Genomic DNA, 27,456 nt, shown 5'->3' on the forward strand with positions numbered 1-27,456 from the left:
AGAGGGATTCTAATTGAGGTTTTTTGCTTCAGCATTTCAACTTTGGTTTCAGCCTTCATCCCCTAGACAGCAGGGGCTGGTGGGCTTCAAAGGGACTCTGTTTGTTTGTTTAACAACAATTAATCACCCAAGACTCTTTCTGCTTGGCTGAAGAGAAAAAGAAACTCTGTCCCTACTGCAAGGGGAAATCTGAAAGAGCTGTTATCACATTACTATACTGACCCGTAAATAAGTTGACCTGGAATTTTGGGGTCAGTTTTTGGGCATAAATATTTAGACTCATAGACAAGTATATACAGTGGTCCCTTGCCTTATGCTGGGATCTGTTCCAGACCCCGCTGCGTAAGGAAAGTTCCACCTATGCTCAAGTCCCATTGAGGATAATGGGGCTTGTGCATGCTGTGGCGCAGTGGGACGAGTGCCATTCATTAAATGGCGTGGGGCTTCCAACATAAGCTGGAAGCCACGTAAAAGGTGCCCATGTATAATGTGGGTGCACTGTACATTAGTACCCATGAAATGCCTTTCTGTCCCAACAGTCAGTGCTAACATTAGACAGAGTGGAGTAGCCACTTCTGTCAGAAGATGCTATAAAGGCAATATACAGAATAATACAGTCGACCCTTCTTATACGTGGATTTTTTTGTACATGGATTCAAGCATCCACAGTTTGAAAATGTTCAAAAAAAGTATAAATTTCAAATATCAAACCTTGATTTCCCATTTTTTATAAGACACACCATTTTGCCATGCCATTAGATTTAATGGGACTTGAGCATCCATGGATTTTTTTAACCATGGGGGATCTTGGAACCAAACCCCAGCGTATAACAAGGGTCCACTGTACTAAGGTACAGGAACCTGTTCTGGGTGGTGGGGCATTTTATCCTTAGCCTCAGGCAGCAAAAGCTCTATAGTCATCTCTGTGCTCTGGATATCTAGAAATGACTTAGAAACTGTAGAATGCTCACAAAGAAACAGGCCCTTTTTGTTGGACCTCCATTTCCACCTCTTTCCAGGAGACCATTTTTAATAATAAATAACGCTGGCCTTCCCAGGGAAATGGAGTTCTGGTGTGGCATGGTGGTTTTTAAAAAAGAGAACTACGAATTAGACATTTCCCAATTCAGTCCCTATCCCTCAATCTATATAATATATGGAGCCAGGAGTAATAATCCTGGTTTACCTTGCAGGGTTGCTGTAAGTACAATATGTAGATAATGGATGGAAAGCACTTAGAATTAAAAATAAAATATGCAAAGGATAAGCATTATTATTGCAAAGGCAGTGGAGCGAAATCTCAGAACTGCCAGCCAGAATCTTTTAAAGGAGAAAATAGAGAAGACAATTGCTTTATGATCACATGTCCTTTGCACAGAAATTGAATACAGTAATTTAAAGGGATTTCATGTCCAAAGAACTGGATTAAATGATTCCACTACTCTCAGGGAATGAATGTAGCACTTCCAAAAAAGTGCTGCATCATTCTGACCTGCTCCTAATGCACACGTCATTGCATGCATATTCATCCATCCTCCATCTTGCACTCTCAGTGAAATGGCTCCTGGGAATTGCCACACTTCTTCATGTTGCTTTCAGGAGGGCAAAGAGAACAAATACTGAAGCTATCTCCTTTTTTCTCTAGCTTCTATTCTTCTTTGCAAGTTCTGCAAGGCAAGCGAGCCGGAAAGCCCAAAGGTAACCAAATGCTGCCTGTTTGCACACACATATTCTCCAACATTTCACAGATAAAACCTGGGACACCTATGACCAAGCAATATCAGTGTGCAGTCAAGATGGCAACAATTATTAATAAGGAAGAGTATCAAACTAGAGAAGGCTGCAGCAGGTTGTTTTGGCCTTAGTGTACATAAAAGGGCAAGTTTCTGCCCCCCTCCTCTCCTTTTCTCCTGATGAGTCAACTGAACCCAAACTACTTTTGCACCTTAAACCTACTTCACTGGAAGTAAACCAAAGACAACCTCAACATTAGGAGGAACTTCCTGACAGTAAGGGCTGTTTGACAGTGGAACACACTCCCCCAGAGTGTAATGGAGTCTCTTTCCTTGGAAATCTTTAAACAGAGGCTGGATAGCCATCTGTCAGGGATTCTTTGATTGAGAGTTCCTGCATGGCAGGGGGTTGAACTGGATGGCCTTTGTGGTCTTTTCCAGCTCTATGATTCTATGACAAAGGGGAAAAGTGAGAGGAGGGAGAGAAACTTGGAAATTGTAAAAGCAGCTGAAAAAGTGGTATGAGATTATTTATTGGGACTGTCCCTCCCAAACCAGGACAGTTTGAGGGTATGCACACAGAGGCGTATGGGTTTATTTGGTTTTCCAAAAGGTCAAAGATCAATACTAGGAAAAATCTCCTAGTAAGATCTTACCTGATCAAATGGAACCAAAAGATAGTATTTGGGTCAAAATAAAGAGAAAGAAATAAAAACAACACTGTTGTAGAAATTTAATACAGGCCACCAAACCAAGGCAAGGTGGTGGATGATACTTTTCTGAAACAAATCTCAGAAATCTCCAAGAAGCAATTATCCTGACTTTTGCTGGGAGACTAGCTCTACTAAGGATAGACTCTCCAACAAATTCCTGATTTCCTGCATGGCAGGGGGTTGGACTGGATGGCCCTTGTGGTCTCTTCCAACTCTACAATTCTATGATTCTATGGTGTCCCTTGTGGATAAATTCCTCTTTCACAAGGTGGAGAAAGGAACAAGGGGATCAGTGATTCTGGACTTGATTCTAACCAATAGGGAGGAGTTGATCACTGGAATCAAAGTAGCTGGCACTTTAAAAGGGAGTGAACGTGCAATGCTAACCAATTCATGGTTGTGGGACAGGCCAAAGAAGTATGTGGTCAAACACAAACATTGGAAAGCTGATTTTACCAAGTGCAGAGAAATACTGGAGTAGAGATGCTAAAGGAAAAAGATATCCAGCATGAGTCAGTTGTCATGAAGAAGGAGCTGCCAAAAGCACAATCACAAGCAATTACATAGATGAAGAAAGATTGAAAACATTCTGAGCTGCAAATCAAGATTGATAAGAAGTTAGTCAGAAATTACCTAGTTAGCCTAACTGAAATCAAATATGCAGGGCTACATGAACTGCATCCCAGAATATTGAAGGAACTTGCTGACATATCTGCAGAACCACTTACCATCATTTTGGAAATCCTTGGAAAACAGGTAAATGCCAGAGGACTGAGGGAAGTAAACATTGTTCCTCTCTTCAAAAAAAGCAGAAACTACCAGTAGACCAGTAAAATTATTAGAATGGTCTATACAGGAGTCTGTCTGCAAGTATGGCAATACAATGATTAGTAGGAAATGGCATCAGTCTGTCAAGATACAAATCCGTTTATCCTTGTTTAGATTAATAGATGGTGGGAATTATGTGCATGTCATTTATCTGGATTTCAGCAAAGCACTTGATAAGGTCCCCCATGATATTTTGATTAGCAAACTGACTAAATATAGAATAGACGGAAACACCATCAAATGGATTAATAATTGGCTGGAATCATCAGTGTTTTTGCTTCAAATTGGAAGGAGGTCTCAAGTGGAATGACACACAATTCTGTCCTGGGGCTGATACTCTTCAATATTTTGTTTTATCAGTGATTCAGTTGATGGAGTGGAGGGAAAATGTATCAGATTTGTGGATGATACAAAATGGGAGGGGTAACTAACCCTTTGGATAAAAGGGACAAAATTTGGAAGGACCTTGATAAACTAGAAAACTGGGCTGTAATTAATACAATGAAATTCAACAGTGAAAATGCAAAATTCTACATTTAGGTCACAAAATCCAAATATACGGGTATACACAAGGCTCAGCAGTACTACATGTAAAAAGGAGCTTGGGATTATTGTTGCCAGAAATGTGATGCTGCAACAAAGAAGACAAATGCAATTGCCTAGAGAGGTGATGAGATCTTTTCTTCTGGATGTCTTCAAAAAAACTCTAGACAGCCACCTACTAGGCACAATCTAGCTGGAAATCCTCCATTAAACAAGGGGGCTGGATCTGATGGCCCATATGGTCCCTTCAAAGTCTATGATTTCACTCTATGAATAGGCAGAGCACTGGTTTAACCAAGATGATTTTAGTTTCAAGACCACTGTTCCAAATATTACCTCTTCTATAGATCCAATGGATGATTTTAAGCCCAGGGTCGGGAGCTTTCAGTTTGTAGGACAGATCCCACCCACCAGGACATCCCTTTCTAGCTCACATTTTGAAAAAATAATGAGAGGATATGTTTACCAACTGACTACTTCAAAACACCAGTCATTATGATGACTCACTTTAAATACCCTATAAGTTCCAAGCAGTTGTAAGAGGAGCCACTGCTCCTCAGTTGAATCAGTCCAACAGACAAGACAGACCTTCCTAGCAGATCCTTTTCCCTAGGGCTTTTCTGCATCATTAGCCTTCTCTGCCAAAAAGTACAGGTGTCTCACAAAACTACAGATCCCAGGATTCTCCAGGATGAAGCCATGGCACTTAAAGTGGTGTCAAACTGATTCATTCCTACAGTGTAGATTGCACCCTAAGGCTCTTTTCTCAGGAGAAGTCCCAAAAGAGCAACAATGGAAAGTGAAATGTCAGCTAAACATGCTGAATCATTTTGCTACCTGACAAACTAAGTCCCCAACTCCCCATGCATCCATGTCAAGGTATATAGTACCTAAAAACATCCAGCCAAGCTATTTTGGCACTGATCTTTTGGGGCTCTCTAGCATCACTCTCCACTTCACCCTGGTAATCAAAATAATATAATCATAAAGTAATTAACTTACAGAGCTAGTGTGTCATAGTGGTTTGAGTGTTGGACTACAACTCTGGAGATTAGGGTTTGATTCCTGCTTGGCCATGGAAACACATTGGGTGAACATCACACACTCTTGACCCCAGAAAACCCCATGATAGGTTTGTCTTAGAGTCTCCATGAGTTGGAAATGACTTGAAGGTTCACAGCAACAACATACATGCAATTTACTGTGAGCTGAACACAATCACAATTTCCTGCCTGAGGAGGCTACTTCTCTTTGTCTAATGTCCTAAGCAGCCCTAACAAATGGTTAGCTGTCTCAAGGCAAATGGAAAAGAAAATGAAAGATTACTCTCCCTGCATGTAATAGAAAGAAAGCATGGGGATAAGACCCAAAAAGGAAAATATCATATCTACTTCACTGTAGTGGCGTCTTTAGCTACGGTGTCATCTGGCGTGGAGGGTGTCACTTGGAAAGGGCAAATGTTCATCCTTCCTGATGTTCCATTGCTGAGCTTCTTCTCCAGGGAGAAAGCCCAGTGATGGAGCAGCTAGGAAGGGCGTGCATTCATCCCTCTTGCACTGAAGGGGGAGGAAGGCCCAACTGCATGTCACCCTTCCTCTGAGGTGTCACCCAGTGTGGTCCGCACCCCCACAACCCACCCCTCGTGACACCACTGCCTCACTGGCCACTGCAGGAGTGTGCAAATGTGGTGGTCCAGAGATCATGTTGTTGCATCTGTGATAGCACTGGTGCAAGAAGCAATCAGGTAACCCAGTTATTTATATTAGGATGGGCAACAGTGGTTCATCCAGATAATTTTTTATCCTATAACTATATCCATAGCAATAGCAAGTACATTTCTATACCAGTTATCAGTGAATTAGCACTCCCTAAGCAGTTTATAATGTGTAAGCCAATTGCCCCCAACAAGCTGGGTACTCATTTTAACATCCTACAAACGTATGGAAGGCTGAGTGGACCTTGGAGCCCTCCTCTAGATCGAATTTATCATGTTGCGGCTGCACTACCAGCATTTAACTATTGTGCCACCAGGAATAAAACTTTTATTTTTATCCCCCTTTTTGTTTTGACGATCTAAGCAGCATACAACATTAAAATTTCAATAATATATATGTGCACAGGGTGGATTATACGGACAGAGGTCTGCCACCTTGCCCCCAGTGAAATCTGTTTTTAACTCTTTTTTGGCCTTGTGAGGACAATCAGGACCTAGTCAGAATGATCTAAAGTACAGACAACTTTTTCATAAGTTTACAATCAGGAGTTGGGAGTCAACTTTAACAGTGGAGTATATTTCTCAAAGGGGAACAGCAAACATTAGGCAAGGGGCTGAGGCAGGGGTTGAGGTCTGGTCAGCAGCCTGTCCCCACTGCACTTCAAAAGAGTCTCCTAAAGCTTTTCAAAGGTTTTAGGATCCTCTCAGCTCAAACTCATTGCCTAATTTTCTGTTCCCTTCTAAGAAATGGGCCCTATTCTCTAGGGGTACTCTTCTTTGAAGGGATGCACCAAAGAGCCACCATTGCCATTTTCCCACGATAGTAAGACAGAGGGAGTGGCCACTTTAACTGAGATCATCACTTCTTTTATGTTCTGCTTGGACAGACTAAGCTCTCACCTTTAGCCATTCTCTCTCTCTCTCTTTCTCTCTCTGATTATAGCAGTTGCCTCTGAATCTCGTTTAACCCTCGTCTGTATAACTTGGTATAATCTACAGAAGGTTATACCTTCATTGTATTTCTTAAAGAAAACAAGAATTAAAGTGGTGGCTGAGTAACTCATTAACATGAATAGGTAGAAACTCCAGTCATATCTTTGAAAATGCCCCTTTGTGTCTGTGAGTCAGGCCTGGCAAATGGCATCCTTGGAGAGGATTCTGGGCAACAGAGCCCTTTCCTGTGCTGATGCTTACTTACTAGGCAAGGATTACCATTTAAATTTTCCATCATGTCTGAGGGCAGACTGCCCCACCCTGTCTGTAGTAGAAAGCTGCCTTAGATGGACACTATGTTGGGTCCTTGTTGGAAATGATGACTTTTGCATGGTGCCATCTGGTGGGCTGCAGAGGAGATCTATGTGTGTATGTGTCTTCATGTTCTCTGTTGACTTATGGCGACCCCATGAATTGCATAGGGTTTTTCTTTGGCAAAGAAGACTGAGAAATGGTTAATTCCCCTGAAATATAACCTACAGCATTGTCTTCATTGGCAGTTTCCCATCCAAGTACTAACCAGAGCTGACCTTCCTTACCTTTCAAGATCAGATGGGATCTGGTTCCTTTAAGGTATTTAGGGCCTGGGAGTATTTTTTGCCCCGTATCCCCTTGAACCTGCAGCTAGCTCTGGTCTGACCTCTACCTCTCAGGTATCCAATTTATTTCAGATTCTACATCATATAAAAGTGAATGAATTTGCTGGTTCCCAGAACCATGAAAAACTTGAAGTGACAGGATTGCTCCAAGGAATAATTAATCTCTTTTATTATATTGCCTTAGATGAAAAATAAATAATTCTATCTTGAAAATGCAGGGTTTCTGACTGGCAACTTTTTAAAACCGCACAAGCTGGAAGCATTGAAAGAGAAGCCTAACTGTTTAGAAAAAAGATAATGTGCTGCAGTATCATGAAGAGTATGGGCCCATAAATCACTCGTGCAATAAACATGCAAAAGGATTTTTATTTACTGGATAGCTGTGCATTTAGTCGTTTGCTATATCTTTCCAGAAATCCAAATGAAAAATGATACATGGGTATATACAGATAATCCTTTCTTCAGGCTAAAATGTTCTGAGGTACCAGCTCCTCCCTGCCGCTTTTATGAAGGGGCTGTGGAGGATAACATATTAATGGCTGATGGAGTGTTAACAGTGATGGATAACTCTCTGCTCCCTCCTTCGCTTATGACCTTAAGCAGGTTTGAAAGCAAAGGGAATTCTGCAGAGAGGCTTAGTTTGAAAGGAACTGGACTTTTTGCATAACTTAAGCCAATTCTTACACTTGGTTATGCTTATTTAAATAACAGTGATCTTTGCTTATGCATTAAGTATGTGCTTCCTCATGTACATACCCCAATGTTCATACTATATGCATACTATAATTTATGAAATGGCACTTCACACAGAGGCCCTATTTGTGTGATTTTGTTTCCATTTAAAAGGTGGGAAATTTCTCCTAATTTGACTTTCACTTATACCCCTACATGGGTAGACTATCTACTTCATATATTATATAATGTTGGTGTCTCCAAGTGTGAATATTCATCACCATCATAGATTGGATGTAACATGTTTAAAAGAACAATGTTACCTGTACATTATGGGGAGGATGGGGGCATAAAACTGTTTTTTCCTTGTGTGGCATTAGTAGGAGTGTGTGTGTGTGTGTCAGGAGTAACTTGTAATATTATTAGTAACAAAAATGGTATTTTATCTCTTGGTATTAGGAGCCAATGTAGCATAGTGGTTTGACTATGACTCTGGAGACTAGGGTTTGAATCTATGCTAGGCCATGGAGAACCACTGGGTGGCCTTGGGCAAGTTACACACTCTGCCTCAGAAAACCTTGTGATAAATTTGCCTTATGGACACCTGCAAACAACTTGAAGGCACACAACAACAAACAACAACATACCCTGTTTCTGGACTCCAGGAGATTTGTCCTCTTTGATAAGCACTGTATTGAGTAAATAAAATATTGATCAGCTCTGTGACTAGAGCTGCCAGCAACCAGTTTATTGCTATTGACTAGATCTTAATTCACATAAAAGGGATTTTCCTATTCTTACATCCTGTTCTCTTAACCTCTGTTGGCATCTCAGAAAAGTAATTTGAGCTTTTCAGCATGATGTGCTATAGTGCGCAATTCTCACAGGTGTAGCTCTGACATCAACATTCGGGCTTACAGACAAAGTGATAGTTTGTGGATTCATGTCTGATGGCCAGTCCTAAATTCTTGCTATTAATGTAATGTCCAGAATCACAGGATGGTGGGTCTGTGGTGGTATGGCTGCTCCTCCTGCCATGTTGGACTTGTGTGCTACATCCCTGTCTTCTCTGAACACAAACTATATAGATATGGGAGGACAAATAGGCCCCTCCAGATTTTGTTTTTGCTGCAGCTCCCATCATTCCTCATCATTAGTTCTTCTGTGTGGGATTCAGTCACTCATACTCATGCGTGCATACTCTACTCTTTCTTAAATGTTGGAAAAAGTACTTTTTTTCTGAGTACAACTTCCAGAATAATCCAGGCAGCATGGTACAGTGGCCATGCTTGCTGAGGAATTTTGGCAGTTGTACTCTGTCATCTCAGGAAATGCTTTGTTGAAATCACACATGGGGCATCAGAGCTCTCTGACAAAAAGAGATAAATATCTCACAAAACTACAAATCCCAGAATTCCATACTCTTGAGCCAGGGCAGTTAAAATGATGTCAAGCTACTTTATTTTTCCAGTGCAGACAAGGCCTGATTCTTCCAGAAGATTAAGCTCTCTTGCTTTCCATCTTAAGCCTGCATTTCTAGATACAGTCACCCCTCCAAGTCCTCAGACTTGAAATCAGTGAACTTGACTATCCTGGAGGGGCGACCCACCATTGAGGTGAATGGGATGCACTCCTGCAGTGTGCATTCTATGCTCACGTGCAGGAGCACTCCCCATTCATTTCAATGGGGCTTGATTATCAAAAGTCTCCTAACTCGCAGAGGGGGGTCCAGAACAGATCCTACGTGAGTTAGAAGGGGCAACTATATACCCTCCCCAAGCATCACTTCCCATTGAACTCAATGGAGTAGACATGGATAAGATATAAGCTGTTTCAAACTCATCCCTCTAACCCAGGGGTTGGCAACCTCCGGCTCACGGGCCGGATGCAGCGTGCGGAGGTTTTTCGGCAGGCCCCTGCCTGCCCCTGCCGCCACCGCTGCCGATTGCGGCTTTTCCCGGCTCACGGGCGCCGGCATTTTGGAGGGCCCCAGCGACAGCAAAAGGGCTGGCACAGAGGAGGAGGCCTCCAGCGCTGGCGGCCCCCGCCGGCTTTTTTGCTGGCCTCTGACAGGTCCTGGGGCCCCGTTAGGGGCCAGCAAAGAGGGGGAGGCCTCCAGCGCTAGCGGCCCCTGCCGGTGTTTTTGCCGGTCTCTGATGGGGCCTGGGGCCTGTCAGGGGCTGGCAAAGAGGAGGAGGTCTGGCCTCCAGAAGTGGAAGCTCCGCCCCCAGCATGCAGCTCCGCCCTCGGAGGGTGGAAGCTCCACCCCCCCGCTTCTTCCCCCCCCCCCAGTTGTCTGAGGGACAGCAACCCGCCCCTAGCTCAAAAAGGTTGCCTACCCCTGCTCTAGCCAATGGATAACCATTCCCCATTCATGTGGATGATGAGAGATGTAGTCCAACACATTGGGAGAGCACTTGGTTATTAAAGGATATTCTACATGATGTGACAGAGGCAAAGCTTTCTTATGCCTTGGTTAAGAGCAGTATTTGATTTATTTATTTTAATTGAGAAGGGATGCAGGCCTGTATGGAATCTTATTCAGAGATCTGGAAGTTTTCCAAAGGAATCTCAGATAGGGTGGTCTTCACACAGTGTATATTTTCACTGCAGACTGCATTGCCACAGGATGTTGTTATTATGGCTGCCAACATGGCTTTGAAGGGGAATTGGATAAATTCATGGTAGGAAAGAGTCACCATGAGGGACTCAAACAGCAAGAACAGAGAAGCTAACTAAACATTGGGAAGAACTTCCTGAATGAGAGGGGGGCAGTTTGATAGTAGAATGAGACTGCCTTGGATTTTCTCTGGGGATGGAGAGTGGTAGGGCCTCCTTCTTTGGTGGTTGATTGGCCATCTGTCAGGGTTGCTTTGATTGTGTATTCCTGCATGGCAGGGGGTTGGATGGGATGCCCTTGGGATCTCTTCCAACTCTATGATTCTGTGGGAAAGCTCTCCTCGTGCATGTGGGCCAATGCGACTCCAAATTGGCACTAAGGCCCAGCCTGCCCTTTAAAGGGGTTTTACTAAGCCATAACTCAAATTAAAATGTGACTGAATTATGAGATTATTTGCCATGTTCTGAACTCTCCCTGTCCCCCTGTTTGCTGCTCCTAACCACAGCTTAGGAATTTTTTGATTTATTAAAAAAATATATAGTTCTGCGGATCAGGGCTACTAGATAGAGTCTCCTCCTCCTGTTGAAAACATCCACTGAGTGTCCTTGAGGAAGCATTGCAGCAGATCTTTCAGAGGCTTTGATCTAGATGTTTTCCAAAAAGCCTCTCACTTACCTGGGCATCCTCCTCCCCCCTCTTTCCTTCTGTATTCCTCTAAAACCTTACCAGGCAAATCCATATCATTAATATTTCAGCCTTGGGCCCTGGCTGGCATTGGCTAGGCTGCAACGTAGCTCATCGATAAGAGCTGGCAAGGAGGGGGAATAGCCCACCAGAACCCTGCTTGCCTCTGGCAGAGGAAGGAGAGCTGGAGAGACGTCAGTGACAGAAAGTGAGCATAGAAGGACTCTGCAGAGACCTGAGCCAGCCAGCTAGAGAGCATCTCTCTCTTTCTGAGAAGCCAGCTTGCTTGCCACACAGAATACTCCCCTGCAGGTACCACAAGAGCAAAGCCAGCATGGATGTCTTTAAGAAAGGCTTTTCCATCGCCAAAGAAGGTGTGGTGGCTGCTGCAGAAAAGACCAAGCAGGGAGTGACCGAAGCTGCGGAGAAGACCAAGGAAGGGGTGATGTATGTAGGTAGGTAAGAGAGCTCTCTTCCAAGGGGACATTGGCAACTGCAGTACACTGCTTTTAGCAAACCAATCCATGTTTGCTCTGTGACCTTGGGAGAAGGAGGTTCCTTTTCCATGTCAGAGGCAGACACTTTGGAAAGGGACAAGTAAGGCTCTGGTCTGCCGTGTATGACAACCAGTTAAACTTTTTTTAAAAAGAAAGAAAGAAAAGGAAGTGGTAATTCAGAAACAAAGTGCAAGATCTGATGTTGATTGTTTCTGTTCTTCCTTTCCCCTATTTTCCCCTCTCCTGTATCCATGCTTCATGATCCATGTATCAAAAGCCTAAAATACATTGCATTTATAGTTCCCGTGTCATATGCACTTCCCTGGGAATACGTCCCATTGAAGTTGGCAGAGCTTTTCTGAATAGGCATCTATTACATCTCCTGCCCCGATCTCAAAGTCTGGGATGAGCTTTGCCCAATATTTCAGCTAGAGGGGGAGGAATAGAAAAAAACATGCAGAAATTTGGGTGTTTCAAGGCTCATGACTGATAAAGTAATAATAATAATCTTCCCTTTCCCATCATATCGGCCCTCCCAAAGATCTTCAGTAAGAAAAAAAAATCCAAAAATTGGGGTGTCAAATGTTCCTCTGAGTGTTGTTGTTGTTGTTGTTGTTTTTAAAAAAGCTTTTAAGTCTTTTCCCTTCTGTTGCTCATTACTCCTCTGCAAAAGCAGCAAAGGAGAGAACACTCCCTGACATGCATAACATCTTCATTGGATGACAACCAAGTATTGGATTCTATTTTAAGAAATGCTTAACGGAGTTCAGTTGTTGCTCCTTCCAAGAACACAGTTGAATCGGTTTTTATTTGCCATGCTCGAAAAATAGGGTAAATGCCCTTGAAGCTGAATATCAGACAGAGAAGCTTTTATAAACATTACCACTATCTGAGACTAAAAGAATTGTATTTTATTTTATATTTTTAGTTGGTTACTAACTCTGTAGTTCCAACAGGGTTTATTTCATATAATAGATGTTGGGGATGAAGCTGCTGGAAGGAGGGCTTGCAGTGGAGAAACAGTGAGTGATGAAAGGATTAAGCATCCCGGACAATATTTCTCTATTCTGTAAACATAGTGTTGGTACTCTCTGGTTGTCATATCATAATCCATTCTTAAATGTGAGTTGAAGAAAAGAGGAAAATGGTGCAGTGGTGTCATCATCCATTGTAAATCAAAAGTATAACCATGGTGTGGTTGGAACAGGGACGTAGCCAAGAGGGGGTTCTTGGGGTCCGGACCCCCCCTTCCATTAGAAAAATGAATGGTGTGTGCTGCTGCGCCACTGCACCCAAGCCCTATTATAATGGTGGCACTTAGTCTGGACCCCCCCCTTCCTAAAATTCTAGCTACATCCCTGGTTGGAACTTGAAACCAATGCCTTAGTACATCCCTGCTTAGTAGTGTGGTATCAGATTGAAGTGTTTATCACATTGGCAGAAACTGCTTGCTTTTTTTACATCTGAAATTTTGCATCTCTGCCTACTTGCATCATTACAGATGGACTAAATCAATCAAGAGCCCTGAGTCTGCAAGATCTGAGCAGAGCTGTCATTCATAATAACTAGCTTGCAATCCCTAAGAATGTGGCCTTTTGCATTTAACCTGTACAGCAAAGTTGATATGCTGATTTGGGTGGTGTATTGTCAAGGGGGGGGGGGGGTTGTTTGTGTGTTTAATTTTGAAATAAACAATTGGAACTTTTCAGAAGAAAAATATGAGAAAGAGGTAGAAAAGTTTGAAGGGCTAGAAGAGATGCTGAAACTATGCTCGGAAGTTTCAATAAAATCACTGCTGCTGTTATCACATGGGAGGTTTACAGACATTTTCCATTCACTCCTTTTATATCCCCCTTCTTCTCCTGAAGGTGTTTTTCTGATTATAGACACTAGAGGATGAATTTGTGTTCTTCCTGCTCAGCAATGGTGATTATGTCCCTCTAAATAAGATATAGCATTGAACCAGTAGCAGAGCATCTCTCCCCATGATTTGGCTGAAATGAATACAGGTAGAAAGATTTGGTTTCTGTGAGCATTTGTGCTGCAGGGCTCACCGTAGATTGTCTGTATCACTTTTCTGCTTAGCTGTGTGTTCACCTTTGGGTCACCATAAGTTGGAAATGATTTGAAGGCACTCAAGCGACAACAAATGTGTCTGGAAATGTTAACCCATATTCCTGTTCCTTAGTATATTTGTATGGCTGAAGGGTTCCTGCATCATTAATAAGTGCATAAAAGAAAGTGATGGTGGTGGTTTTTCAAAGCAGGAGCTCACTTCAGTTTTGCATAACAAGCTCCACTTACCAAAATCATTATATACCAAAAGCAAAGGCATCTTGACTGCCCCTTCTGCATTCCTCCATCCAACCTGCATGACTAAGACTCATTGCTTCCCACACCCCTGGCCCTTATATACTGCCCCTCCCAATCAGCCACTTGAAGCAATGGCTTCAGCGTGTCTCACAGGAGGCTCAGCCCTTCCCATCAGTATCATTTTGCAATAATAACAATGTTATGCATTCAGATCATGGGCACCTTTTAGGGAAAGCCAGTGTAGCCTTGAGCTGTGTGCCAACATACATCACTAGCCACAAGGGTGATTGCTCTTAGCTCTTTAAATCTCCCACTCATGAAGGAGCCATGGTGCCCATAGGGTTTCTTGACTAGTATCCTGCTGCTCAGTGAGTATACTGTGTAGTTCGTAAGAAAAGGTAGACATGACAGGGCCATGGGGAACAGAGTGCATCTTCTAGTTTGGTGGTGTTTAATTGACCATATATGGTGACATGGATATGGTATGCTAACTCTACTATCCAGTTTACTGACTCTACATATATTGAGTGACCACTGTTTGCAATAAAATCAGTCCACATATTAGCTATGTGAGTTGAAACCACAGATCCCTTTGGATACCCACCAACATTTCACAGGTGGAAAATTGGGGTGTGTGGGAGTGTAGTTAAGATGGCAAACTGAGAAAGAACACACAAGGTAGGAGTAGCTGCAGTGGTTTGCTCTTGCCTGAGCCAACTGGGAAGGACACGCTTCTGTGCTCTCCTCCTGCCGAGTTAATGGAACTCAAACCACATTTGCACTCAGAACTCAGTTTGCACCAATTTGAAGTGAGCTGATGACAAAGGGGGAAACTAGGAGGAATGAGAAACTGGAACATTTTAAAAGCATCTGAAAAAAATGGGATATCAGAGGCTTAACTGAGAATGTCCTTGTCACACTGGGACATTTGCAGGTATGCCTTTGTGTAAGAAAAAGTGTGATTATCTTGTGTAGATAATATTACTACATTTTTTCAAGTTAGGGGATAGAGACACTTCAGAAACAATATTGCTCCTTTCCAATAAAATAATGACTAAAAAAGATTTGAAGGTCAGCGAGGGCAAAAAACCCACACTCCCTGTCTCACACATATACACACAGAGAGAGAATGCAACCCCTGTTTAGACACTGTTATTCTGAGAGAAAAACAAATGGCAGCCATGGGATGAGTTGCAGCTGCCCTGAAGAAGCTCTTAAACCCCATTACATCAGGAGTTTTTCCTTTCCTCATAGCAAACTGGTCCTTTACCTTGTGTTATTTTCAGACTTGGCACTCATTTATGCAACTAAGTAGCAGCCCAATGTATCACTGCACTGATGGGATTTCTTGAATATCTCCCCAATGTTTTTCCCTTTGACTGTGAACAAGTTCAAGCTGCAGTACATTGATGAGTCACTGCAGAACTAGAGAGCGGCTGCTAGTTTCTGTGAGGGCTACTGCAGGACAGTAGCAATCCTACATATCCAATTCAAGGGTGGTGAGGCTTCAGATGCCATCATATCAACATCGCTTTACCAGAATCTTTTTAAAAACTACCTAACAGTGCCAGGTGCAAAAAGCACACATTTAAAATGAAAGAACAGGGTGCCTCTGAGCACATTCTGAATCCATTTTCAGTACCTGAGCTGACCTTTTACATTCTCGTAACCTTCCTTTGTTGTAATAGTCACATTTAGCCGGCAAAGTCCTTTTATTGTAGGAGTCAAAACCCTTTGCCAGTCCATGGCAAATTATTTGGAGTACCTTTTGCTCAGTCATGATCTAACTGGCACATTCTGATCCTAGAACACATGTTAAGCATGACAAGGTTTTTTCCCCCTCCCTTACATGGTTAGCATCAATTTGACTGCACTGCAGCTCACGTTTTGGTGTATGCTGCTGTTTCAGAGGCTGTGGCCCTTTTGTTGAGTCACTCAGGTAGACCTTTCCCACCAAATGATGTGTGATAACAAGTGGATAACTAGGGCTGCATCTACACTGCAGAATTAATGCTGTATGACACTGCTTTTACTGCCATGGTTCAACGTTGTGGAATTCCAGGATTTGTAGTTTTATGAGATATTTAGCTGCCTCTGTCAGAGAGCGCTGGTGCCACAACAAGCTACAAACCCCAGGATTCCATAGGATGGTGCCCCAATACTTGAAGTGGTGTCAAACTGCATTAATCTTGCAGTGTGGCAGCAGCCTAGAAAGCAAGCAAGGACTTACAGCAATTTTCAGCAGGAAGAGTCCAGGAGCCCTTTGACACTACACAATTTTAGCATTATGATTCTACTTTAACTGCCATTGTTGCATCCTATGCAGTCCTGGGCTTTTGTAGTTTGGTGTAGAGAAGCTTTCTGCCTGAGAATTCTAAGTCCATCTGGATAAACTACAAATCCCAGGATTGTATAGGATGTTGCCACAGCAACTAAAGTGGAAGCAGTGCTACAATTATGTGGTGTGAAAGGTAGTCAATATCTCCAATCAAAGCACAATGATGTTACTGCCATCATGAGACTTAATTAACTATCAGTGACAAATTAAGGAAGCAGTACTCCTAGTGGGTGCACAAAGGAACAAGACATGAAACCAATACAGTATGTGGTTTTACAGCAATTAAGAAGAACAGATCAAAAAAGCATAATGTGCACCATTGTCATATGATCTGCTGCATAGCACTCAAGAGCTGTCTTGCAAGCTCAAATCTTGGCACAGATTAGCTTTGGTGCAAACCAAGAGGACGTAACCCACAAAGAGCATGAAATGGAACAGTGCCCTGTATACAGTTTGCATGTGGTGATTTATATGTTTATAAGACACAGGTTTAGAAACAATGGCTGCAGTTTTAAGGGAAATGCAGTACATTTCACCAGAGAAGGGAAGACTGTGACCAGATGACCTGTGTGCCAGCTACTCAGTTGGCTACCCTAGAACTTGCTATTGATCATCAGTTTTAAGGTCCCTGCTCTCCCATCTTATGAGTTTTTCTCTTTCAATTGGGCTTTGATTGGCTAGCCCTTTGGGAATGACCACCACAACACAGAAATATTACATTTTTGGTCTACAGTTCTAAGACTCCCCCAACTTTGAAGATGCAGTTTGAAGAAATAATGTTTCTGTCTGGTGGTGCCTACAAACAGAAGTCTGTTTCCCAATAACCTTTCAAACAAATGGAAATCAGGGGGTTAACCAGCAATTAACCCATGCAAACTGCACAATTGCAATTAAAAATTTTCACACTCATTGTGCTTAAAGAGCCATTGTCCCAGAAATAACCAGGCAATAAATAGCAACAAATCATTCATGGGATTTCCCAGTGAATGATTTGTTGTTGTTTATTGCCAGTTTATTCCCGGGTTGTGGTTGCACAAGTGGTTAAGATGCTGACTCTGTTGATTGCAAGATAGGCAGGTTGGCAGTTCAGGCCCAGGTGCCACATGATTGGGTGAGCTCCCATCACTAGTCCCAGCTTCTGCCAACCTAGCAGTTCGAAAGCATGCAAATACAAGTAGGTAAATAGGCACCACTCCGATGGGAAGGTAAACAGTGTTCTGTGCAATCATGCTGGCCACATGAACACAGAGTAGTCTCTGACAATGTTGGCTCTTTGGCTTAGTAATGGAGATGACCACTGCCCTCTGAGGTCGGACATGAATTGAAACCTTGTAAATGGGGAATACCTTTACCTAATTACAGTTTAATGTTGATGTTATGTGAAAATCTTAATCACGGTTGTGTGATTTGCACTGGTTAATAGTTGGTTAAACTCCCGATTTTCCCCGTGTGATAAAGTTCAATGTTCTTCCTGCCAGAGGTTTAATCCTCTCTCTTCTGCCTCTCCTCTTCCCTATTTTGTCTACCTTGCTAGAGATCGGAACTGATTGCTTGCAGATGATTCCTACCCTCCTTCCCTCACTCTGACCATTTTTGCTTTTTTTTCCTGTGCTTTTTGCCCTCCATACTCCCTGTTTCCCAGAAGAGGAAGTCAAGAACTGAACACAGCCCATGGACTGCAGTTCACCCATAGTTTAGTTGTTAATTGCTATCAAGTCAGCTTTGTCCTATGGCAACTCTATGAAAGAGAGATCTCCAAGACATCCTATCGTCAATAGCCCTGTTCAGGTCCTGAATATTCAGGGCTATGGCTTCCTTGATTGAGTCTATCCACCAGTAATATGGTCTTCCTTTTATCCTTCTGCCTCTTACTTTACCAAGCATTACAGTAATGAATCATGGCAAGTCATGACATGCCCAAAGTATGACAGTCTCATTTTTTTCACCTTGGTTTCTAGGGTAGTACAGGCTTGATTTGCATTTATTTGTCCTTTTGGCCACATGGTACAGTACTTGCAGAACACTCCTCCAGCACCACGTTTCAAATGACCTGATTCTTTTCTTGTAAGGTTTCTTCCCTGTCTGGCTTTCACAGCCATACATACTGTAGAAATTGGAATTGCAATGGCATGGATAATCCTGACTTTGGCATTCAATTATATATCTTTACACTTTAGAATCTTATCTATTTCCTTCATAGTTGCAATCAGTACTTTAAGATCTTACCCCCAAAAGCCTACAGGTTCAAAAACGGCACAGGACGTGTGGCCTTTGGCTGTGGCTGCATTTCACCACCCAGCATCCTTTGTCTGTGGCTGTGCTGGCTAGGGCTGGGGCTGATGGGAACAGAAGTACGAACACACCTGAAGGACCACATAATCCCTAGCATTGGTTTGAAGAGGTAAAGTGACCTCTTCAAACCAATGTGAAGTATCACTGAAGTGGTGTTTATTTGACCAGGTGGTGACAGCAAGCAGTAGCAATGAGCACCAGGTAGCTTGGGGCTGCCATTTAAATGTTCCATTGTCAGGTCCAGACTACCTGTTTGGCAGAATGAAGGATGTCCTTCAGCAGCAGAATATAAGGGGTGGTGGAAAGGTAATGCCCAGGCAGTTTCCCAAGCCATGGCTGACTCCGGGGAAGGAACCCCAAATATTGGGGGGGGGGAGCTGACTCTGTGAGAAAAGGTGTCAGCCACTCCTTTCGATTTGTGTCCACAAAGCACATTGCCCTCAAAGTGAGACTGTGGGTCACAGGTGGGTGCCAATATGTTGGAGTAGGACTCTGATAGGAACAACAGCAACTCAGTCTGGTGCCTCTCCAAAGTGATACTGCTTTGGGGGCATGCTGGTGACATTAACCTGACACATTATTCACAGACCCACATGTCTAATGCAGTAGCCCTTAGGGTGGGGGTCAGGTTGCAGCACAGGACTAAAGCCTGCTTGCTGCTTGAAGACTCTTCGGCAGATGCATAAGTAGCTACACTGATTCATGTGTGGTATTTTCCATTCCCACCCAGAATTTGATTTCCCAGTGGAAAAGGTATTCTACAAGCAAAGAAGAAAAGAGACGAGTGTGCTTTTCAATTGACAATAGAGATGGGGATGGGTTGAACTTGTGACCTTATACAGCCCTACTGGCTACAGGCAGGAAGGTTGATTTGCCATGATCCACTCTGTTAGCAACAGCTGTCCTTTGCTGGCAGCGCTCTGTGTTGCCAGATCCAATTTCATGCCAGGCACAAGAGAAGCATAAAGTCTGACTCACTGGGTGTGGTCTCTAAAGAACATAGAAGAGAGCAGACACACTTGGAATCGCATTACCAGAACCGCCTTCTCCTAGTTTTGCTTCTGCTGTCCTTTGGATGTGCAGAGCCTTTTAATGCAGACATTAATTGCAGAGGCCTATTCTTTACTATCAGTCAGCATGGTGTTGCGGTTTGAACATTGGACTACACCTCTGGAGACTAGGATTTGGATTCCTTCTCTGCCATAGAAATCCATTGGGTGATCATGAGCAATCCACACACTCTCAACCTCAGAGGAAGACAAAAGCAAACTCTCTCTGAACAAAACTTGCCAAGAAACCCCATGATATGGTTGCTCTAAATGGAAAATGACTTGAAAGCACACAATAGGAATTCTTTACTCGCTTTCAGTTAAATTTAATGGGATGATGTCTGTAAAGCTGCTGTACAAAAGCAGAAACTATTTATAAAAAGGACCCTCGTTGCATAAACAGGTATAAGGAACTGAAGAACAGGTTTCTGTTTACACAGTAAGGCTTTCTGTTATTTTGGAGAATAACAGGAATGTGATTTAAGGCAAGGTGAATAATAGGGTATGACAGTTAATTACAGGCATTATATATCAGACTTCTGACTTAACTTGTATACTTAAGCAATGACTTTCTGCATGGTTTGAACATGTGTGGTTGGTTACAGGCATAGTAAAATGATCATTGTGGGCCTGAACAGACAGGCCAAAATAAAGCTGCTTCGGCCACTTTGGAGGTATGCTGTTTAAATAACGCATGGGTCCTAAGAGGTCAGAAGCCACGCCAAAGCCATGCTCCAGTCCTAAGGACTGCAGCATAGCTTTGGCACAGCTTCAGGCCTCTTAAGATGCGTATGTCATTTAAACAGCATACTGTACCTCCAAAGTGACCCAAAGCAGCTTTATTTTGGCTCTTCTGTTTGTCTCCATACTTTTAAGCACTGTGAAATCCGGAGTCCTCCAGATGGTTTGGGGTGCATCTGCACTGTAGAAATAATGCAGTTTGACATCACTTGCAGTGCTGTAGCACCAGCCTATGGAATCCTGCAATTTATAGTTTTACAAAGTCTTTAGCCTTCTCTGCCAAAGAATGCTGGTATCTCACAAAAATTACAAATCCCAATATTCTGTAGGATAGAGCCATGGCAATTAAAGTGATTATCAAGCTGCATTATTTCTACAGTGTTGATGCACTCTCAGATTGCAGGATCGTCAGTCTCAGGCCAACGGAGGAGGTCTGCACTGCACAAAACTCTGCTTATCTGTCCATGGTGTTAGTCAAGGATTTAATGTCCCGTGGTGGCAGCAGACTGGCTGTATGTGGTGTGCATGTCTCAGTTAGCCTGTGTTGACCTTTAAAACCTTCAAACAGAATCAACTGAATCAAGTGATGTATTCTGCTTCACAATTCTCTTTTCAAGCAATCCAGCAAGACAAGCATAGACTTGATTGGGCTCTTTGTTATGCCTGCAGTTATTTTCTTTTACTTCCAGGTCTATAATAAGCAGTGGGTGTGGAGTGTGTGATTCATTCTTCCTCTACAAACATATGACAGGTTTTTTTTGGCAGTAGGGAGTTAAGGGTGAAATTCTGCTGAAAAATGGCTGGACATGAGATTTGGGATAGGTGCCTGAGAAGCAAAGAGTAAAGTCCTTTTATACATACCTACATTCAGTTGTTACCGTATATACTCAACTATAAGTCAACCTCATGTATAAGTCGAGGGTAGATTTGGGGGCCAAAATGATGGATTTTGATATGACCCATGGATAAGTCGTGGGTAAAACTTAGGGGCATGTAACAAAGGATGTATAGAACGAAGCAAAGGAAAACTATGCCAAAGAACTATTCCAACAGGTATAACTGTTTGTGCTTATACGAAAGGTTGGATGCTTGAGAGAGCAGAGCAAGGTCAATTCTTGCCTTTCACATGGCTCCTTCTTGCCTTGCCTGGTTCCTTTACTAAAAAATAAGAGTTACAGTACAGTACTTACATTGACGCATGGATAAGTCGACTCAGATTTTTTGGGGTCAATTTTTTAACCTAAATTTCTAGACTTATACATGAATACAGTGGTACCTCGGGATACGAATGCGCCGCCTTACGAAATTTCCGGGTTACGAAAAAAATCCATTCAAAAAAACTGTTCCGGCTTACGAACGTTTTTTCGGGTTACGAAAAATTTTTTGGTGCTTTTCGGCGCTATTTCACACGAAATTGCGGCTTTTCCCCATTAGCGCCTATGGCTTTTTCGGCTTACGAAGGATTTCGGGTTACGAAAGCGGCGGCGGAACGAATTAATTTCGTAACCCGAGGTACCACTGTATATACAGTATTTTTTAAACAAAAATTTAAAACAATCAGTATACCTTTTGCTTAAGTTATCTGTGGCTGATGACACTGGCACTCCTGGGTGGAATACCTATGAGCAATTTACCAAGTAGCTGATATATATGAAAATAAACCACCTGAGAGGCCCCGCTTTTAATCACACATTTAAATGAGTGCTAATCAAAACGTATAACATGATTTTATTAATAAACACAACTGACCAAATCCATGGTGGAAAACCTCACCATTTGGCATATTGCTCATCTCAAATAGCACATGGTGTAGAAGGTGTAAGCAGTATTGTTAACACAGAGAACTGGGATGAAACAAATTTATCTTCTCTCCAGAGGAAAACAAATATAAGAATTTAATAGTAGGAAAACCTTGCATGAGAAGCTATATGCCACTAAATGTCTAGTGATGATGAGTTTCCAGTGAAAGATTTATATACTATTAAATTATAGTATTCATTTTATTTTGGACTTTAGTTGTTGCATCCCAGTTCTGTGTTAGGTTGGTTACTTTGTCTTAGTTGCTGTAGTGTGGCATGGCATTTTTCTTTTCTTGTATTTGAAAGGGCTGCTCTGTCACTTTTACACGGTTTTAATCTGTGTATAAATTTCAGCACTCTACCCATTTCAGAAGTGCACACACTCAAGACTTTATCACACCACTTTTGGTGTCCGACTTACCTCTTCTGAATTGGGCTCAAATTCAGAAGTTACACTAATTGTATCACACAGACATTACCCTCAAAATGGCTTTCTGTTTCCTCCAGTGTTGAATCTGGGCCCCATAAGTCACTTCAGTGGCCATTTTTTCCAAATTGAAAGCTTCAGAATTGGAAAAATGGCTGCTGAATTCAACACTAGAGGCAATGGGAAGCTGTTTTGAGGAAAACGTCAGTGCAATAACTTCCGAATTTGAACTCAATTCAGAAGAGGTAAGTTGGGCTCTGGAGGTGGTGTGATAAAGTCCTTAGACACACATGCACACCCTATTTGTATGGCAGAACAACTTTTACATGTCCGATACAATTATTTTTTTAAAACAACAACAATATTTACATACCATCCTTTATTAACATCATTCTATGGCAATATTCAAGGATTATGTTGCAATATAAATACAAAAATCCACAGCAAAAGAACAAGCCTCACCGTCTAAGTATGCAACTCAGCACATACACCATCAAACAGGTAGCTTTTAACATAACTGCTGAGATCATGTTCTTTTTTTTTCTTCTATTGTCTTAGAGAAGGGAAACAATGGCATGTTACAGACCGCCTAAAAGCAGCGGTCTGCTGCTGCCGCCAGTTGCTGGGTCCGGGAACTGCAGCAGCCAAACCACGCAGTTCCTGGGCACAGCGGAAAAGAAGCGCCAAAATGGCACTTCTTTCTGCGCCCCAGAAGTGACGCCGCAAGGCGCTAGTCGCACACTTGCGGTGTCACTTCTGCCGCACAACATCCGGCGCTACGCGTCCATGACGTCAAAATGGCGACCCCCGTGTGGACGAGCGTCACCATTTTGTACGGACTCAGTCTGTACTAGGGTTCAGGGACATCAGGAAGTGACGCCCCTTCGTAACCCTAATACGCCCTTTCCTAACCCTAGTACGCAGTATAGACGTGTCTGTAACGCGCCAATATAATCTAAAAAGCTATTCTGATATATATATGTTTTTGCATCTGTGTTTGATTTCATTTTTGAATGGACTCTCAAGCATGCCACTTGACTGAAGTGCCATCTTGTCATGGGTTGAGGAAATATTTTCTTTGGTGACTCATCTCTGCTACACGGTCATGGTTCAGAGAATGTAAATTGATGGGAGGATTTTTTTAAAAAGCAACAGTCAAAGATCTATGAAAACAAGACTGATAGACTTCTTTTCCCTTTTTACAGGGGCCAAAACCAAAGAGGGTGTAGTGCAGAGTGTCACTTCAGGTAAGAGAAGAATGTCTGACCACCCAACCCCCCCCCCCCCATCAGCCTTGGAGAATGGCAATGGCAAGGCCCTCAGAGCAACCCTTAGCAAAAAATACCTGGGATAGGTTAGCCTTGAGGAGAGTCACTCTCTCAGCCATATAATAATATAATATCTCAGCAATATAATATGTGTGCAAGAGTTTTAGTTTGCACCAACTTGGGAACAGAGTCTATTGTGGTTTTATTTCTTGGGAAAGAGGGAAAAAATGACCCCTAACTCACAGCCCCAATGATAGTTTCTTTGCTCCTCCAATCCCTGTGTGGCCCAAACCATACTGTAACAGTTGCCATTTTTTTCCCATTTTCCATCCTGCTCACTTGGGCCTTGTTCCCACTACGTTTAAATTGGGATCAGGATCCGGGTTACATGGGCATGGTTCCCACTGAATCCGATTTTAGAAATCGATTCAGAAAGGGGGGCCCATGCTTTTTTACCATTTTTGCCCATTTAACCCACGTCAAAAAGATGCTGGGAAAACAGAGTGTTTTGGGGACTGAATCGATTTATTTAGAAATAAATCGATTCAGCCCAAGTGGGAACCAGGTGGATTTGAATCAGATTCAAATCTACCCTGGTTCCTACTGGCAGCCCAGCCCGGGGGGGGGGGGGCAGCTGGAATGATGTGGCCTCTCCTGGCACCAAAATCCTCAGCCCACCTTCCTTATCGGCCTCTTTGGACACTGACCGGCTTCCCTGCAGTTTTTTAAAAAATTCCTGCAGCCAGGGAAGCTGGAAGGAGGTTGCAGAGAAGCCAGAAGCCTTGCATCCTCCTTCACGGCTTTCTCCTGGCTTCTCTGTGACCTCCTTCCGGCTTCCCCGGCAGCGGGAGATTTAAAAAAAGGTGCAGGGAACCCGGTCAGATGCCAAAGAAGCCAGTAAAGAGGCTGGATTGGGGATTTTAGAGCCAGTGGAGGCCAGAGATGGGCTGGGCAATCGAGCTGCCCCCTCCACTTGCTGATTCCTGAACCAATTCCTGAAACCAGCGCAAACATAGTGGGAACTAGGTTTTTTTCAGAACTGGTTTCAGGAATCGGTTCAGGAAATGGATTTTCCAGTAAGTGGGAATGGGCCCTCAGTCACTTTTGGAGTGGATTATTTTGCTGTTTTGGAATGTCCTCCACACAAAACAGCATCTGCTGCTCTAAAACCTGGTAACCCTACTCCCAGCTTTCTAGATCTCTTGCCCCGGATGGAAGAACACACATCCACCCATTGACACACTAAATATTCCTAGGTAAAAACACTTTAATGCTGTTTTCTGCTCCGTAGCATCTACCACCTAATCTGGCCACCTCACTCTGCCTAATGGCCCTGCCTTGGAGACTGGAGTTCAAATTCTGTTTCAGCCATGAAAACGCACTGGGTGACCTTGGGCAAGTCAGACTCTCTCAGCCTCAGAGGAACCTTCTGAACAAATCATGCTCCCCCCTCATGATAGAATCACTTTAACATCACCATTAGTAAGAAATTATCCTTACCTCAGTGAACACAATGAACATGCAAACATTTCTGGCCAGTTCAGATGTATGGTGTTGGTGGTGAGGGAGTGGGTCACATAATTAAATGTTGCATCCATTTTTCAAAAGGTCTGTGCGCATGAACATCTGGTGTGACAGGAGGAAAAGTTATTTCTTGGCTTTATCCACACTATAATTTTGTATATACAGTACTCTATATAAGAAAAACTTTCATCGTATGAGTCTTCACCTTCAGTTTATTTACTTAACTTTCTTTACAGTTGCTGAAAAGACCAAAGAACAGGCCAACCTTGTGGGTGAAAGTGTAGTGGCCAGTGTGAACACGGTGGCAAAACAGACTGTAGAAGGAGCAGAGACCATAGTAACCACAACTGGGGTTGTAAAACCGGTAAGTATGACCCTTCAATTATGGCGAATGTTTAGGCCAGTAAGGTACTTTAATAGAGCAAGCATGGTGTGGTGTGTTGAGGTTTTGATTATGACTTTGGAGATCAGGGTTTGATTCCCTGCTTGGCCATGGAAACCCATTGGTGACCTTGGTTGAGTCACGCACACTCAGCACTAGAAAACCCCATGATAGATTTGCCAGAGTCACCATAATTCAGGAATGGCTTGAAAGCACACTTCAACAAGCACATTATCTCCAAAACTATGTTAAAGTAGGTTGAACAATGTGGCCCTCCATTCTCACCCCATACACCTTAGTGCCTATGTGAGGGGGAGGTATTTGCAGGGGGAAATTAGCAGACAGACTAGATGCTTAACACAGATATCATTCAGTTTCTCCCACTAGGATGTTCTGCGCACATATCCATCAGGTCAACTTGGGTACTTCTCATATGCGTTTACTGATCTCACTAGTGAGCTCCTAATAACCTTGCAGAGACTCCAACTCTCAGGAGTCCTCACACACACACACACACACACACACACCAGCTTGAAAGTTCCACTGTCATAGCTCAGCTGTAGGGGACAAGTCACAACTCAGATTGACATTTGGCTATTTACAACTGTTTTGACGCTGCTCAATCTTTTCACCAATAAATTCCTTGTTGGTACGCCTGCAAGGGAAGTCAGCTCAAATCAATAACAAGTTCAGAAAAATGTTCACAGAGTAGGTTAAAGTCCTCTATTTTCACCCCACACATCTCAAGGGAAATTGTGTTTCTGGTTCTGTCACACTTTATTTACCAAATGTATTGAATATCTTCCCCATACATGAAACATTTATGTTCTTATAGAAACATTACACCTGTTCTTCACCTCCTGAATCCCCTTAATATGGAAAGAAGATTATCTGCACATGGTTATGTAATAGTTGCTATTTGTATTAGATTTTCATTAAGAACATAGCACACATGCAGTTGCACTTGTTCTGCTGTTCCAGATTTTCTTCTCTTGCCAAGGTGTGTTTGTAGTTGAGTCACTAAAGAAGCCCATATATAACATAATTCTATCCTAGAGTTGCCTTTCACATATATGTAACCAGAAATGTTTTCATCTGACCTGTTAAGAATGTCAGTCCTTTATGAAAGAGCAAATCTGCCAGTTTCACTTTCTCTCATATTCAGATTTTCTGGGTTTTGATTATTTTTAGTTGAAAATGAACTGAAACTAAAGTCTCACTCATCCAGAACAAGCAGCAAACTAGACATATGTGGTTGATGTCGGGTATAGAACACCTGCATTCCTTCCCTACATTTCTCCAGAAATGTTGAACTACAAACAGCATATGATGTGATAGAGAAATGTAAGAATATAAGGAAATTCTGAGCACCAGCACCTTATTTTACTAGATATCACCTCAAAGACACAAGGTGCTGCCATGCTGAAGAATTAATGACACAGCTTTAAGTATCATGGCTCCATCCTATGGAATCCTGGGATTTGTAGTTTGTTGTGGCACCAAAGCGCTCTGACAGAGAAAGCTAAGTATCTAACAAAAATACAAATCCTAGAATTCCATTGCATTGAGCCATGGCAGTTAAACCAGTGTCAAACTGCATTAATTCTGTAGGGTAGATGCAGCCTCAGAGAGAAGACTCAGAGGTGCTGCCCTGGGGTAGTATTTTTCCCCCTAGTAACATATTATTATTATTATTATTATTATTATTATTATTATTATTATTATTA

The 27,456-nt window shown here is 42.7% G+C and overlaps 1 protein-coding gene across 1 annotated transcript; it reads left to right on the top strand.

Moving 5' to 3' along the window:
- The first annotated feature begins 11,091 nt into the window (after positions 1-11,091).
- Positions 11,092-26,603, top strand: SNCG (synuclein gamma). The gene is made up of 4 exons (XM_042458452.1): positions 11,092-11,554; positions 23,761-23,802; positions 25,584-25,711; positions 26,565-26,603. The coding sequence occupies exons 1-4, from the start codon at positions 11,434-11,436 to the stop codon at positions 26,601-26,603; spliced, it is 330 nt and encodes a 109-aa protein (XP_042314386.1). The 5' UTR covers positions 11,092-11,433.
- Positions 26,604-27,456: the final 853 nt, after the last annotated feature.

This window comes from Sceloporus undulatus, chromosome 3, assembly GCF_019175285.1.
Source record: "Sceloporus undulatus isolate JIND9_A2432 ecotype Alabama chromosome 3, SceUnd_v1.1, whole genome shotgun sequence".
Lineage (NCBI taxonomy): Eukaryota > Metazoa > Chordata > Lepidosauria > Squamata > Phrynosomatidae > Sceloporus > Sceloporus undulatus.